Source organism: Rosa chinensis, chromosome 2, assembly GCF_002994745.2.
Source record: "Rosa chinensis cultivar Old Blush chromosome 2, RchiOBHm-V2, whole genome shotgun sequence".
NCBI classification, from domain to species: domain Eukaryota; kingdom Viridiplantae; phylum Streptophyta; class Magnoliopsida; order Rosales; family Rosaceae; genus Rosa; species Rosa chinensis.
This window is the reverse complement of record NC_037089.1, coordinates 16,849,535-16,863,716: the sequence shown is the minus strand read 5'-3', so window position 1 is coordinate 16,863,716 and position 14,182 is coordinate 16,849,535. Positions and strand designations below refer to the sequence as shown.

The window sequence follows — 14,182 nt, the reverse complement described above, 5'->3', positions numbered from 1 at the left end:
CTTATGCAGCTGCAAACACGATCACTGAATATGGTCTTCTGTTACTTACCAACTTGCTTCTCAATGGACAGAACAATATGCAAAACGTCGGTAGTAATCAGGGACCAATTCATCTGTATATATAGGTGACTTAAACCTCAAGAAGCTTCCCATTAAAGCTATCCATAACGGTTTAGGTTTCCTAGTTAGATTCTTAATGTAACACTTCATTGTAGTATTTCTTGCAAACTAAGAATAGGATTACTTACCTTAATGAATAGATACACTGCTTCATTAAGTTACAAGTATTGATTTACAGTTTGTATCCATGTTAAACTAGGATTGATATTAAGCTAATCATCAATTACTTTATGATGATATGTGTTATGTCCATATTTGATCTTACACAGCCTAGTACGTACGACAGATTTTGGATTCTTTCTCGTGATCCTCATTTTCCATTGAGAATTGGTTTTCTTTTGGGTTTGTAATTTGACCTGGATTATGTCAAATTATATTGTTATAGTGTGAAAAACACACTTTAATTCTTCCTTCGAAACCTTATCCATGGCTAAGCATAATTTTTTAGAACCAAAATGAGGGTTCCTGTAATAATTTTCTCTGTGTCTGAGATCGTTTATTTAGTAACTTTGGTTCCATACATTTATGTAGATAAATGTTGGTAGAGGTTACTTGTGGTAAAGAAAGAAAGAAAAAAAGTAACAAAAATAATACCTCAGCATAAGTATTCGATCCGGCCCATGCATATTTTCGGGCCGGGCCCGAGTCGGTTGATTATTAAAATCTCCAAAACAGGTCCTTTCCCAAACATAGATCTTAAAACGAAGTTTCTGAGCTTCTTGGGGAAGGGAGATCAGGGTCATCAACAATACACAAGTTTCTTCCACTTTCCTATTCAACGCGTCGCGCGAAATGGTTAGCTTCCCAATGTTCCGATCTTTTCAACTTTCTTCCCAGCAATTTTTGTTGTTTAATCTCAACGTTAGAATTGCATACTTAACGATTCGAATATGTTGAGCAATTGCTTTGAAATCAAAGAATGGATCTGGGTTTTTGAAGCTAACGAGTTTTGGGTGATGGGTTTGGTTTCTGACTTGGTTTGTTGGCTTTGGTATTGGGTGAACAGGCAAGCCTCTATGGAGGGCCTTCTAGGAAAGAGAAACCTAGAGCGAGACATCATGGGTTAAATCAGCAAAAGAGGCAAGAGATTAAGGAAGCCTTCGAGTTGTTCGACACTGATGGCTCAGGTAACTAAAGTTTTAGTTTTTTTTTCTTGTTGGGTTGTCTTGTTTGTATAAGAATGCTTTGATTGATCAAGGTTTCTGATTATGATCGTGTTGTGTTGTCTAGGCACTATTGATGCCAAAGAGTTGAATGTTGCCATGAGGTATGGTTTCTTATCTTGAACTCTTGAGGTCTGGTTTCGACATGTTTTGTTAACTACTGATACATTTTGTCATGACAGGGCTCTTGGATTCGAGATGACAGAAGAGGTAAAGTAACTTCTCTGCCGGTGTAGACTCATTTGTTAAGCTTGTATTTGTGTGCATCTTTTAGTTTGGGAGTAGAACCGAGCCCATAGCATACTTGTTTGTGTAGTTGTCAAAATTATATTAGGTATCTTTTATCTGGTTGATAGGGCTTTTGGTTTTGAGATGACAGAAGACATATCTTATCCGATTTGAGGGAAATGGCCATAACCCATGTGTGAATTTACCCAAAAATTGTATCTTTAAGTTCGCTCTTGTTGGGACTACAGAATTTCTGGCTCAATTATCTTCATCGAGGGGAAAAACTTTTGTTTGCTTGAGCTAAATCCTTATTTCATTTTTTTCAGATTATTTGTTGATCAACACTATATTCTTCTTCTGTCTCATTTTTATTAATGCCCCTCTGGTGCGACCTCAGCTTTTCTGTGTGATGCTAGGTTCTTAAGTAACCAACCATTTCAGCATTTGAATTTCTTGAGAGTATTGTTGTTTCCACTTGAAAGTCTATGGATATTGACTCGATGGCTGACATATTGTCTGTTGTTTCTTTCCAGCAAATTAACCAAATGATTGCAGATGTTGACAAGGACGGAAGTGGTGCCATTGATTTTGATGAGTTTGCTCACATGATGACAGCCAAAATCGGGGAACGGGACACAAAGGAGGAACTCATGAAAGCATTCCATATCCTTGACCAAGATAACAATGTATTGCTCTTTTATCAGTTATTAAATCTAAATTAGGCAGGAGTTTTATTTTTCCAACATCTGATTTGTTTCAATCTGCAACCTCTTAATTCTTTCCGAATTTAGGGCAAGATATCTACTTTAGACATTAAGAAGATTGCAAAAGAGCTGGGTGAGAATTTCACTGATAGAGATATTCAAGAGATGGTCGAGGAAGCAGACCGAGACCGTGAGTACTTCAACTTCTGAGTCATCATTTTTTTGGGACCTTGAATTTTTCTTCTATGTTCTGTATAATCATCCATTCATTTTGCTAATCTTAGAGCTTATTATTAAAATATGCAGGTGATGGAGAAGTCAGTGCTGAGGAGTTCATCAGGATGATGAAGAGAACAACATATGGCTATTAGAAGAGTCTAAGTAGCTTTCACCCTTCTGCTTGGTGTTGAGAGCCTGATCCCATCCATATATATGTGTTGTATTTATAGCAAAAAATGACCGATAGTCTCAGACACATGCTGTTTCAGACATTTTATCTGTACAATTATGATCTCAGACATGATGCTTTAGAGCTCGTTTTCCCCAACGCTGTAGGATATTTGGAATATAGCTCCCATCTTTGATACATTACTATTGTAGCCTCAAATTCCATCATCCCATCTCAATCTCAAATTTAAAAATCTGAACAATATTATGTAATTTAATTAGAACTTTGAAAATGAGAGGTGAAACTAGAAATTGCTGAATGTATTAATAAGAAGCAACATAACATTGGAGCAGTGCCATGTTTTAGATTTCCCAGTTAGCCATTATAATACCTTTAAATCCAAGTGAATAAAAGAGAACCAAATGTCTGGCCATTAACGACAGGCTTTGTTTTTAAATCTTACATGCTCTGTTTCTCTAAACCCAAGACCTCTAATGGGATAATGGGATTGTTTTTCCGACTCCGGAACACTCTTTCTTCTCCTCCGGCGATAACCTCCTTTGTCAGACACAAACACCATTCAATCAATCCCAAAGCCTCACACTTCCTTGGTCTGCTCAATCTCTGCCGAACCGGCGAGGACTTGAAACCCCTCAAGTCCTTTCTCTTTGCTCATGGACTCATCAACCATGTCTCTTTGTTAGAACAATTTTTCAGGTCCTGTTTTCATCTGGGTGCTTCACATTTAGCTCTCTCTACATTCCAACAAATCAAAAGGCCGAGTCTTGGCTTGCAGAACCTGTTGATCAGGTGTCTTTGCAATCATGGCTTATACCAAGACCTTTTCTATGTGTATATGAAATCTCGGCTTTCGGGTTGCCCTTCTGATGATTTCACATTTCCGTTTGTGATCAAGGCCTGTGCGGCTTTGGGAGCTGTTAAGATTGGTAGAGAGGTTCATGGTGTTGTGTTCAGAACTGGGTTTGAGCAGAACCTTGTTATACAGACTAGTTTGGTTGACTTCTATGCAAGAACTGGGTGTGTGGAAACTGCACGCCAAGTGATCGATAGAATTCCCCAACCGGACTTGGTTCCTTGGAATGCATTGATAGCTGGTTATTCCTTCAATGGATTCGATTGGGAAGCGTTAGAGGTTTTCAGGAAGATTGTTTTCAGTGATCTGAGGCCGAATTTGAGTACTCTGGCTAGCATTGTTCCTGTTTGCACTCGTTTGGGGTGTGTTCGTGCTGGTGAGTCTCTTCATTGCTTTGCTGTCAAGTCTGGATACTTTTTGAATGATTTTCTGGTTCCTGCTTTGATTTCAATGTACGCCGGGGATGGGGATATATGTGGTGCTAGAAAGTTGTTTGATTCTGTAGTGGAAAAGAATGTTGCTGTTTGGAATGCCATGATTTCTGCATATACACAAAGGCAAGAGCCTGTGTTAGCTTTTGAGTTGTTCCGGTGGATGCTGCTAGTTGACATAAGGCCTAATTTGGTCACTTTCGTGTCGATTATTCCCTCATTTGAGAATTTCATTAGCCTTTCTTTTGGCGAGTCTCTTCATGCTTGTGTAGTTAAACATGGATCAGAAAATCAGCTTCCGGTATTAACTGCCCTGGTATCAATGTATGCCAAACTTGGCAGTATTGATGAATCCAGGTATCTTTTTGACCAGATGCACAGTAAAAACCTTCTTCTGTGGAATTCAATGATTTCTGGGTACGTGTACAATGGGTTATGGGATTTAAGTCTGGGTTTGTTTCGTGAAATGCAAGTTTCAAGATTTGATGCGGATGCAGTCTCTGTTATTAGTATAATTTCTGCTTGCTCTAAACTTGAGGCTGATTTGTTGGGTAGGTCTGCCCATGCATTTAGTATAAGAAAGGGTTTCCACTCAAACATCAATCTGTCAAATGCATTGTTGGCATTTTACTCTGATTGTCATCTTCTCTCTTATTCTATTACTTTGTTTCACAAAATGCCTCTAAGAAATGGCATAACGTGGAATACATTAATTTCCAGTTGTGTGCACCATGGAGAAACGGACGGAGCAGTTGCTCTATACTACCAGATGCAGAAAGAGGGTTTCAAGTTGGACTTGGTCACCTTGACCAGTATACTCCCTAGTTGGAGTGACGAGGAAAACTTAGGGCAAGGAATGGCTTTTCATGGTTATGCTATAAAACATGGGTTTGCTTCTGACATTTCTCTGCTTAACTCACTTATTTGTATGTACTTTAACAGTGGAGACCTTGATGCTGGGAGGTTGGTTTTCGAAACCATGCCCAAAAGAACTGTGGTGTCTTGGAATGCTCTGATGACTGGCTTCAAGAATCATAATTTACAGAATGAGGTTATGGCCGTCTTTGGTCAAATGATAAAGGATGATCAGAGACCAAATTATGTAACTTTGCTAAATTTATTGCCTGCATGCTACTCCCAGTTACAGGGTAAGTCTATTCATGCTCTGGCAGTTAGAACAAGTATTCTCCATGAAACCCCTCTTCTTTCATCACTCATGTTTATGTATGCCAGATTTGACAACCATGATTCATGCATCTTACTGTTTAAAACGAGAAAAATGGAGGATATTTCTTTGTGGAATGCCATTATGTCGGTGCAAATACAAGCAAAAAGTAGCGAGAATGCAGTGGGATTTTTCAATAGCTTGCTCCAGATGAAATTGGAACCAGACAATTTGACCCTTCTGAATTTGGTCTCTTCATGTGCTCAGCTGAATAGCCTCACTCTTGCTAATTCTGTAATGGGTTACATCATTCGCAAGGGCTTTGACAAAGATCTAGTTATTAGTAATGCACTAATAGATTTGCATTCAAGATGTGGAAACATATGCATTGCGAGAAAGCTGTTTGATGGGTTGGTCAAGAGAGATGCTGTGTCTTGGAGTGTGATGATTAATGGGTATGGCTTGAATGGGAATGGTGAAGCTGCCCTAGATCTTTTCTTGCAGATGAAGCTATCAGGGATAGCACCTAATGGGGTTACTTATTTAAGTGTTTTATCAGCCTGCAGCCATTCTGGATTGGTTGAGCAAGGCCGCGCCGTATTCAAATCTATGGCAGAACATGGGATAACACGCCAAATGAAGCACTATGCTTGCATGGTGGACCTTCTAGGAAGAACGGGTAATTTGACTGAGGCTTATGACATTGTTCGGGAACTACCCTGTAAACCTTCAACAAGCCTACTTGAGTCTCTGCTGGGTGCTTGTAGAATTCATGGGAACGTTGAACTTGGACAGAAAATTGGTGGGTTGCTCTCGGAATTGGACCCTGAAAATTCAAGACCACATGTAATGCTTCATAATATTTATGCCGCAGCTGGGAGATGGACTGATGCTGGTAGAGTAAGGTCTAGGATTGAAGAGAGAAGTTTGAGAAAAGTTCCTGGTTTCAGTCTTCTAATGGGACATTAAGGCATTGCTTTTTTTTTTTTTTTTAGAAAATATATAACTTCATTCATTTATCCATGGCCAGAAGGCACGTACATCAAATGCTGTTTTACACCAAAATCATAAATGATATAAGCTACCAGACAAAGGACAAGTGACTCTCACTGTTAAGACATTCGCTCACTTATTGACCCTCACTGTTAACACATTGCCTTGAAAAGTCTCAAATTATAAATATACTGTTCATTTGTGGGCGAAAAGACACCCTCATTTGAAATTTTTTACAGCTCTGCCACTACATGTAGAAACTAATGAACTTCTCATCAACACAGATGAAGCGTTAAATAGTCAACATATGATCTAACTGAAGAAACATTTGAAGAATTTATGTAGATTCATTGGTTCGAAGTATGAATGTAAAATATTTTGATGACAACCAACAATTTTTAGGGGCCGTGACCACTTACCCAATTTCAGTCTAAAAATTGCACACTTACTCCACTAAGAGTTTTTTGCTTCCATTTACCCAATCTAACATCTATTGACAGTTTTACCCTCATTTTAATCAACAACTACACTCCTCTCATACTCTCTCTCTCTCTCTCTCTCTCAAACGGTCATACCTCTCCGATCTGAAACTCTCTCTCTTCTTTCTATCTCTCTGGCCCTTCCCTCCCTCCTCATCAGAGTTGGACAACCGACGTCGCTCGGTTGGATCTCCGTGCTCAACAATGGCCTCCCGAAGACGACGACGGTTGGCGCAAAGGACAACTCCGATCTAGGACTCGGAACATGGAATTCGATTGGTACTCCGTCACCTGTGAAATTTTCCGAACACCACCATCGGTTTCCGGTCGCCGTTTCATGAAGATTAATTTCCATTGGGTTTCGATGCCTTTAACCGGATTCCGACCGCTCTGGGTTTCTGGATTTATGTGATGAGGGTTGCGAGCAGGAGATGCTGATGGAAAGGGTGGAGTCTAGAAGGGACTTGAGCGCCATGATTTTTGAGAGGTTGAGGGAGGATAATTTTCTAGAGAAGGTCGACCCAACCCAGGCTCAGGCTACAAGTGCTCTGGAATCTGGATGTTACAATTATGTTGGCAGAAAGTAATTCTAATCATTCTTTGGAATCTAGATGTTACAATTATGTTGGCGGAAAGTAAGTCTAATCATGCATGTGTGCCAGTTTGTGGTTAATTGGTTAAAGTAATTCCAAATATGCAAATAGCTTGGGTAACAAAACTTCTATGATCATCACCCACTAGTTTGGGAGTTTATGCAATTCACTTGAGGGCAATAGTATAATTATTAGAGGGTAATAATATAATTATTGGGAGGCAATAATATGATTACATGGTATTATTAGGGGGCAATAAAATCAAACGCCGGAATCCGGTCACCAATCCGGTAGCCAGATTCTGGATTCTGGTGATCGGTCGCCAGTACTCCAGGTCTCCGATGACTTCTCTCTCTAAGAGACAAAGAAGGAGAGGGCAAAATTGTCCCAAAAATAAATAAAAAGGGTTAAAAAAAATACTTAATTGGGTATTAGGGAAATGATCTCTTAGAGTGTTTGGGTAAGTGGGCAATCTCTTAAAGTGTTTGGGTAAGTGGGGTTAATTAACCCTAAAATTGGGTAAATGATCATTTCCTAGTTGTACATAAAGAACAAGTTTGGTTAGAATGACCATCTCTTGAAAAAAAAGTAGATATACGAGCTTGGTTAAAATACCAACTTTTGCTAAAAAATTCCATTATTGAAGATATACAAGTCTGATTCAAACACCATTTGTAATATGTAAAGATATATCACTTTCAATTAACGTTTATTCGCTTAACATTTTCTATCTTATGATTGTAACTACATTACTGACAAAATTTGAGGGAAAAAAAAAAAAAAAAACCGCAGCATCGCGCGGGTTGTAGTACCTAGTATAGATTACTCAAATGGAAGAGATATACAATCAACTGTCTATCTTACTATCTATCTCGTCACATTAACATACGGTAACCTTGTAGTTTCTATTGCAACTCCGACTACTAGCATTATTGTTAGGTAATAACACCATCTTCCTTTTGAGCCCAAGTGAAATTTTGACCCTTGAAACCAAAATCACTGAGATTATATAGAATCCAAAAAAGTTCTCAAATACTTGCTTCTATTTGGATTCCACGACTGGCACCTCTCCACTTCATGAGACCAAAGAAGTTCATTAAAATCCAATATAAAGCCATGGTAGATAGTTCTTCCTATTTAAGGTAGAATCTGATTTCTCACTACAGGAGGGGACCATAGAAATAAGAAACCCAGCAGTTTGTTCCTAGAATAACAAAGGTAATTTCCGCGTCAATAACGTTTTTTCGAAGAGAAAATGATATCCACACCAGCTTCTGGTCTTCCAACGAGCCCAAAAGCTCAAGTCAACAAGGCCATTCACTGCTACCGACATGTTCCTAATTCGAAAGCAAGAGTCGTTACCTTCCAGGTTCAACCTCACCTTTGTTTCCGTTCACCCAACTTAGTCAGAGGTAGTTTTTTCTAAACCAGGAAGGAGGTAAATCACCTATAAAAGGGATAAAGATCCGGATGCCCAATAATATTTCACCTATTTTTGAGTAAGACAACAACCAACCTGGAGAAAGTGGGTAGGAGAGTCAATGTTCCAGATGTTTCCTAAACCAAGTAATGATCTGTCTCCATCATACCTCCAACCTTGAGATTAATCCAGAAGGGAGATGATATGTATACTTGCACACGAAGCGGATGATAACTGAGGGGGACATGCAAGTCCATAATTCTCACTTGGACTCGTCATGTCAGTAACCAAGAATACTCTTCTTCTCGAAAGAAAGCTGATATTGTTGCTTTAAATAAGCACAAATTTGGGGAGAACCTTGACATGTTTGTTTCTTTTGTAGTTTTTTTTTTTAAATAAACTTTAGCTAAAAATAAATGAACCTTGACATGTTTGTTCTTTTATTGTTTCTTTTACATGATTGTTGGTTTCTGAATTTCTAATCAGACTGGGTTGGGTTCTATTCATTGTTTCAAAATGTAGAAATTATCATTCGTAATTATTCGAAAGGTGAAAACCGATAAGTCCTTGAGGCGTTAGTTTAAGTGGTGAAAACGGATTGAAAATTTGATGTAGATGAAAACACGATAAGTCAATAACCCAGCAACAAAGTGTGAAACTGACATAGAGCTAGGAGAAGACTACTACACCGTTGGGGACCAGATTTCTAAGAGAAATCAGGAAAAGCCTTTGAAGTATTTCAATCTGAAAATACTTTGATAAAAAAAAAAGCTTCAAAACTGAGTTTTAGGCTTTTAGGGGTCTGAGCTAAACGGCATTTGGAATACAAGGTCCCTTTATTGTCATCAACCTGCAGTTACCGCTAAACAATTCAAATCCTCCACTAACATTTGCATTCAAGATGTGGAAACATATCCATTGTGAGAAAGCTGTTTGATGGGTTGGTTAACCAAGGCCGCGCTGTATTCAAACTTATCGCAGAACGTACATGAAGCTCTATGCTTGCACGGTGGACCTTTTAGGACTATCCGGTAACTTGACCGAGGCTTATGACATTGCTAGGGGACTCCCCTGTAAACCTTCAATACGCCTACTTGAGTCTCTGCTAGGTGCTTGTAGAATTCATGGGAATGTTGAACTTGGAGAGAATATTGATGTGCTTGTTCTAGATCTGAATTGGACTCTGAAAATTCAAGACCACATGTAATGCTTCATAATAACTAAGCAGAGCTGGGAAATGAACTGATGCTGATAGAGTAAGGTCTAGGATGAAAGAGAGACGTTTGAGAAAAGCACCTGATTTAGAATTTTCATGAGACATTAAAGCATTGCCCTGAAGAGTCTCACATGTATATATTATCGCACAAAGAACTTAGCTCAGAGCGTTAATTAGGAATTTAGGAGCGGATTTTTCTTCCTTAGCTATAGTGCTATACAATGTGTCTATCTCTCTCGCCACATAACCGACAATGACTTTGGAGTTTCGACTACAATTCTGACTACGAGCATTGTTGGGTAAAGAATGAAGAAATTGTTTCGAGAGAGGCTGGAATTTAAAAAGTGAAGAAGCTGCTTGGTCGGAGTCTCAAAGAAAAGGGAAGGATTGGAGGGGCTTCCTCTGTTTTTATATGGTCGGTTCAATTTGACATGTTGATGTAGAACGGATGGCAGTCCGAATCGAAGAATAATTCGATCGTGCAAAAAGAGGAAAACCTAAGTTACTATTGTAACTTTTGCATTCGGTGTTTGATTCGAGCATGCCATAGCTTTCTGGAAAGGGAATCGCGCCAGGAACAAAACTTGTATCTATGCCACGACGTGTGAGATTTTTCGGGCTTTCGAGGTCGTTTAGGGCCTTCAAACTGCAATTTACTGTTTTTCAGAATTTTTGGTTTCCTAGTTTGTTTTGGATTTGTTTTATTTTTACCCGTGGGCTTTAGGGTTTCATTGTTAGTCGCCCTAGGGTTTCTTTTCTCATATATAAGCAGTCTTAAGCGACTGTAGAACCCATCTTTCATCTTATTATCAATCAAATAGAGAATTTTCTCTTTTATCTCTGGTGGACTCCAGAATCCTTTGTTTAGGTTTATTGCTTGTAAACCTAGGTTCCCGTTCTGACTACATCAGGTGGTATCAAAGCAGGTCTTCCCTGTCTCTCCTATTTACCTTGGTAGCAATGGGTGAAGTTACGAAAGCAGATCTTGATGCTCTTACCGCTTCTCTTACTACAGCGTTTACCGCTGCCATCAACACCATGAACAATCAGATTGGAGAAATTCATGTGTTGTTGGGACAACAATAACAACAACAACAATAATTGGAATAGAGGCGGGGAAGGAGGCCAGCGAGCTAGGGCTCCACGTGGTGAAGTTGTTAATAATTCAGAATCTGAGTCTGAAGAAGAAATTGTGCAACCTGAACAACAAGGACAAGTTGACCAGGATTACAAAATAAAGGCTGAAATTCCTTTCTTTTCGGGCAACTTGGGTGTGGAAGATTATCTGGATTGGCAGCTTCAGGTGGACAGATTCTTTGAGATTATGGAGGTGCCTGAACACAAGCAGGTTAAGCATATTGCCTGGAGATTGAAGAGTACTACTGCAGTTTGGTGGGATAAGTTGCAGAATACTCGAAAGAAGCAGAGGAAGCAGGGCGTTAAAACATGGCGAAGAATTAAACAGCTGATGATGGAGAGATTCTTGCTAGATGATTATGAGCAGATTCTGTACAGCTTGTATATTGAATGTGTTCAGGGAACTAGGACAGTGGCTGAGTACACCGCTGAGTTCTTACGTTATTCAGAGCGTAATGAACTAGCAGAAACTGAAGGCCAAAAGGTGGCTCGCTATATCAGTGGGCTGAAGCCTTTCATTCAGGAGAAAATTGGGTTGCAAACTATGTGGACTGTGGCAGAAGATTCAAATCTAGCATTGAAGGCAGAATTGTTAGAGAAGCCTTCACGAGCTTCTTCTTTCCAGAGATATAACTACCAAAGGAGCACATATTTGGTAAACGCCTCAACTGACAAGGGTAAAGCCTTACAGCAGAATACAGGAAGTGCTCCTAGGGCTTCCAATCCTCCTTCTAAAGGAACTAGCAGTTCTAGTAGTGCTCCAAATAGAGTCCCAAATCAGAGGCTTCATAATCCTTATGCTAGGCCTACAACAGAAGTCTATTATAGATGCAACAAGCCTGGGCATAGATCTAATGTGTGTCCTGAAAGGAGACAAGCTGCTCTTATAGGTGAGTATGCTGAAGATGAAGAAGAAGTTGGAAGAGATGACGATTATAATGGGGCTGAGTTTTCGGTGGAGGAGTCTCCTGAAAAGGTTAATATTGTGTTGCAGCGGGTTTTATTATCTCCTAAAGAAGATGGGCAGCGGCACAATATTTTCAGGTCACTTTGTTCCATTAATGACAAAGTGTGCAATTTGATTGTGGATAATGGGAGCTGTGAAAATTTTGTAGCCAAGAAGTTGGTGGAGTATTTGCAGTTACCTACACAACCTCATGAGGCACCTTATTCCCTTGGGTGGGTCAAGAAAGGTCCACAGGTTCAAGTTGCTGAGTCCTGCAAAGTACCGGTATCCATTGGTAAGCATTATAAAGATGATATTCTGTGAGATATTATCGATATGGATGCTTGTCATATTTTATTTGGGCGACCTTGGCAATATGATGTGGATGTGACTTACAAAGGCAGAGATAATGTGATGATGTTTATGTGGAATAGTCATAAAATTGCTATGGCTCCTGTGTGTCAATTTGAGAAGTCTGGTGGAAAGAAAGGGGAGAGTTTTCTGACCTTGTCTAGCAGTGAATTTGAGATGGAGGGAGCCTTTAAAGAATCTAAAGTTTTCTGTCCAGTGGTGATTAAAGGTTTGTTGACTGAATGACTGCAGAAAAGGAAGATATGGTGATCCCTAAGGAAGTGCAAAATATGTTGGGAGAGTTTGAAAAGCTGATTTCAGATGAGTTGCCCAACAAGTTACCACCTATGAGGGACATTCAGCATCAGATTGATTTGTTGCCTGGAGCTAGTTTGCCAAATCTGCCCCATTACCGCATGAGTCCCAAGGAGAACGAGATCTTGAGGGAGCAGATTGAAGACTTGCTGAAAAAGGGGTTCATTCGCGAAAGTATGAGTCCTTGTGCAGTTCCAGTTCTCCTTGTTCCTAAGAAGGGCAATCAATGGCGGATGTGTGTTGACAGCAGAGCCATAAATAAGATAACTGTGAAGTACAGGTTTCCTATTCCTCGTTTGGAGGACATGCTTGATGAGCTGGAGGGTTCCAAAGTGTTTACCAAGATAGATCTTCGAAGTGGTTACCACCAGATTCGAATCAAGCTAGGGGATGAGTGGAAGATAGCTTTTAAGAGCAAGGATGGCTTATACGAGTGGATGGTTATGCCATTCAGGTTGCCTAATGCACCCAACACCTTTATGAGGCTTATGAACAAGGTTTTTCATCCTTTTAGTGGTTCTTTTGTCGTGGTGTATTTTGATGATATATTGATATATAGCAGGACCAAGGAAGAACATCTGGTACATTTGAGGCAGGTTTTGGGAGCCTTACAGCAAAATAAACTGTACATTAACCTGAAAAAGTGTACTTTCTGCACTAGTAAGCTGTTGTTTCTGGGTTTTGTGATTGGAGAGGAAGACATTCAGGTTGATGAAGAGAAGGTACGAGCTATAAGAGAATGGCCAGCCCCAAAAACAGTTTCTGAAGTGCGGAGTTTCCATGGTTTAGCTACTTTCTACAGGAGATTTGTGAGGAATTTCAGTACCATTACTGCTCCTATTACTGAATGTTTGAAGAAAGGCAAATTCCAGTGGGGAGAAGAACAAGAGAAGAGCTTTGTCTTAATTAAGGAGAAACTTTGTACTGCACCAGTTCTCGCTCTTCCCAATTTTGACAAGGTTTTTTAGGTCGAATGTGATGCTAATGGCTTGGGAGTAGGTGCTGTGTTGTCACAAGAGAAGAAACCAATAGCATTCTTTAGTGAAAAGCTTAGTGAAGCTCGTCAGAAGTGGATTACTTATGATCAGGAATTTTATGTAGTGTTCCGGGCATTGAAACAATGGGAGCACTACCTGATTCAATGAGAGTTTGTACTGTTCACTGATCATCAGGCCTTGAAGTACCTTAATAGTCAGAAAACTGTGAATAAGATGCATGCAAGGTGGGTGAGTTTTCTGCAGAAATTTCCTTTTGTGATTCAGCATAGATTTGGTACTCTTAATAGGGTGGCAGATGCTTTGAGTAGGAGGGCTTCCTTACTGGTCACTTTAGCTCAGGAGATTGTGGAGTTTGATCTCTTGAAGGAATTGTATGAGGAAGATGTCGAATTTAAGGAGATTTAGGCCAAGTGCAGTAGCCATAATGCAGTTGCAGATTTTTATGTGAATGAAGGTTATTTATTCAAGGGCAATCGGCTATGTATCCCTAGTTCTTCATTGAGGGAGAAACTGATCAGAGATCTGCATGGAGGGGGTTTGAGTGGACACTTGGGTCGAGACAAAACTATTGCTAGCCTTGAGGAGAGGTATTTCTGGCCACAGCTGAAGAAGGATGTAGGAGCTATTGTAAGGAAGTGCTACACCTGCCAGGTTTCGAAGG

At 39.8% G+C, this 14,182-nt stretch overlaps 2 protein-coding genes across 2 annotated transcripts; both read left to right on the top strand.

Moving 5' to 3' along the window:
• Positions 1-776: 776 nt before the first annotated feature.
• Positions 777-2,801, top strand: LOC112189852 (caltractin). The gene is made up of 7 exons (XM_024329227.2): positions 777-915; positions 1,127-1,247; positions 1,351-1,387; positions 1,466-1,493; positions 2,045-2,197; positions 2,303-2,405; positions 2,522-2,801. Exons 1-7 carry the CDS (start codon positions 913-915, stop codon positions 2,584-2,586), a joined length of 510 nt encoding a protein of 169 aa, XP_024184995.1. The 5' UTR covers positions 777-912; the 3' UTR covers positions 2,587-2,801.
• Positions 2,802-3,459: 658 nt separating this feature from the next.
• Positions 3,460-6,042, top strand: LOC112183808 (pentatricopeptide repeat-containing protein At1g06140, mitochondrial). The gene has a single exon (XM_024322141.1). It carries the CDS (start codon positions 3,460-3,462, stop codon positions 6,040-6,042), a length of 2,583 nt encoding a protein of 860 aa, XP_024177909.1.
• The last annotated feature ends 8,140 nt before the right edge of the window (positions 6,043-14,182 follow it).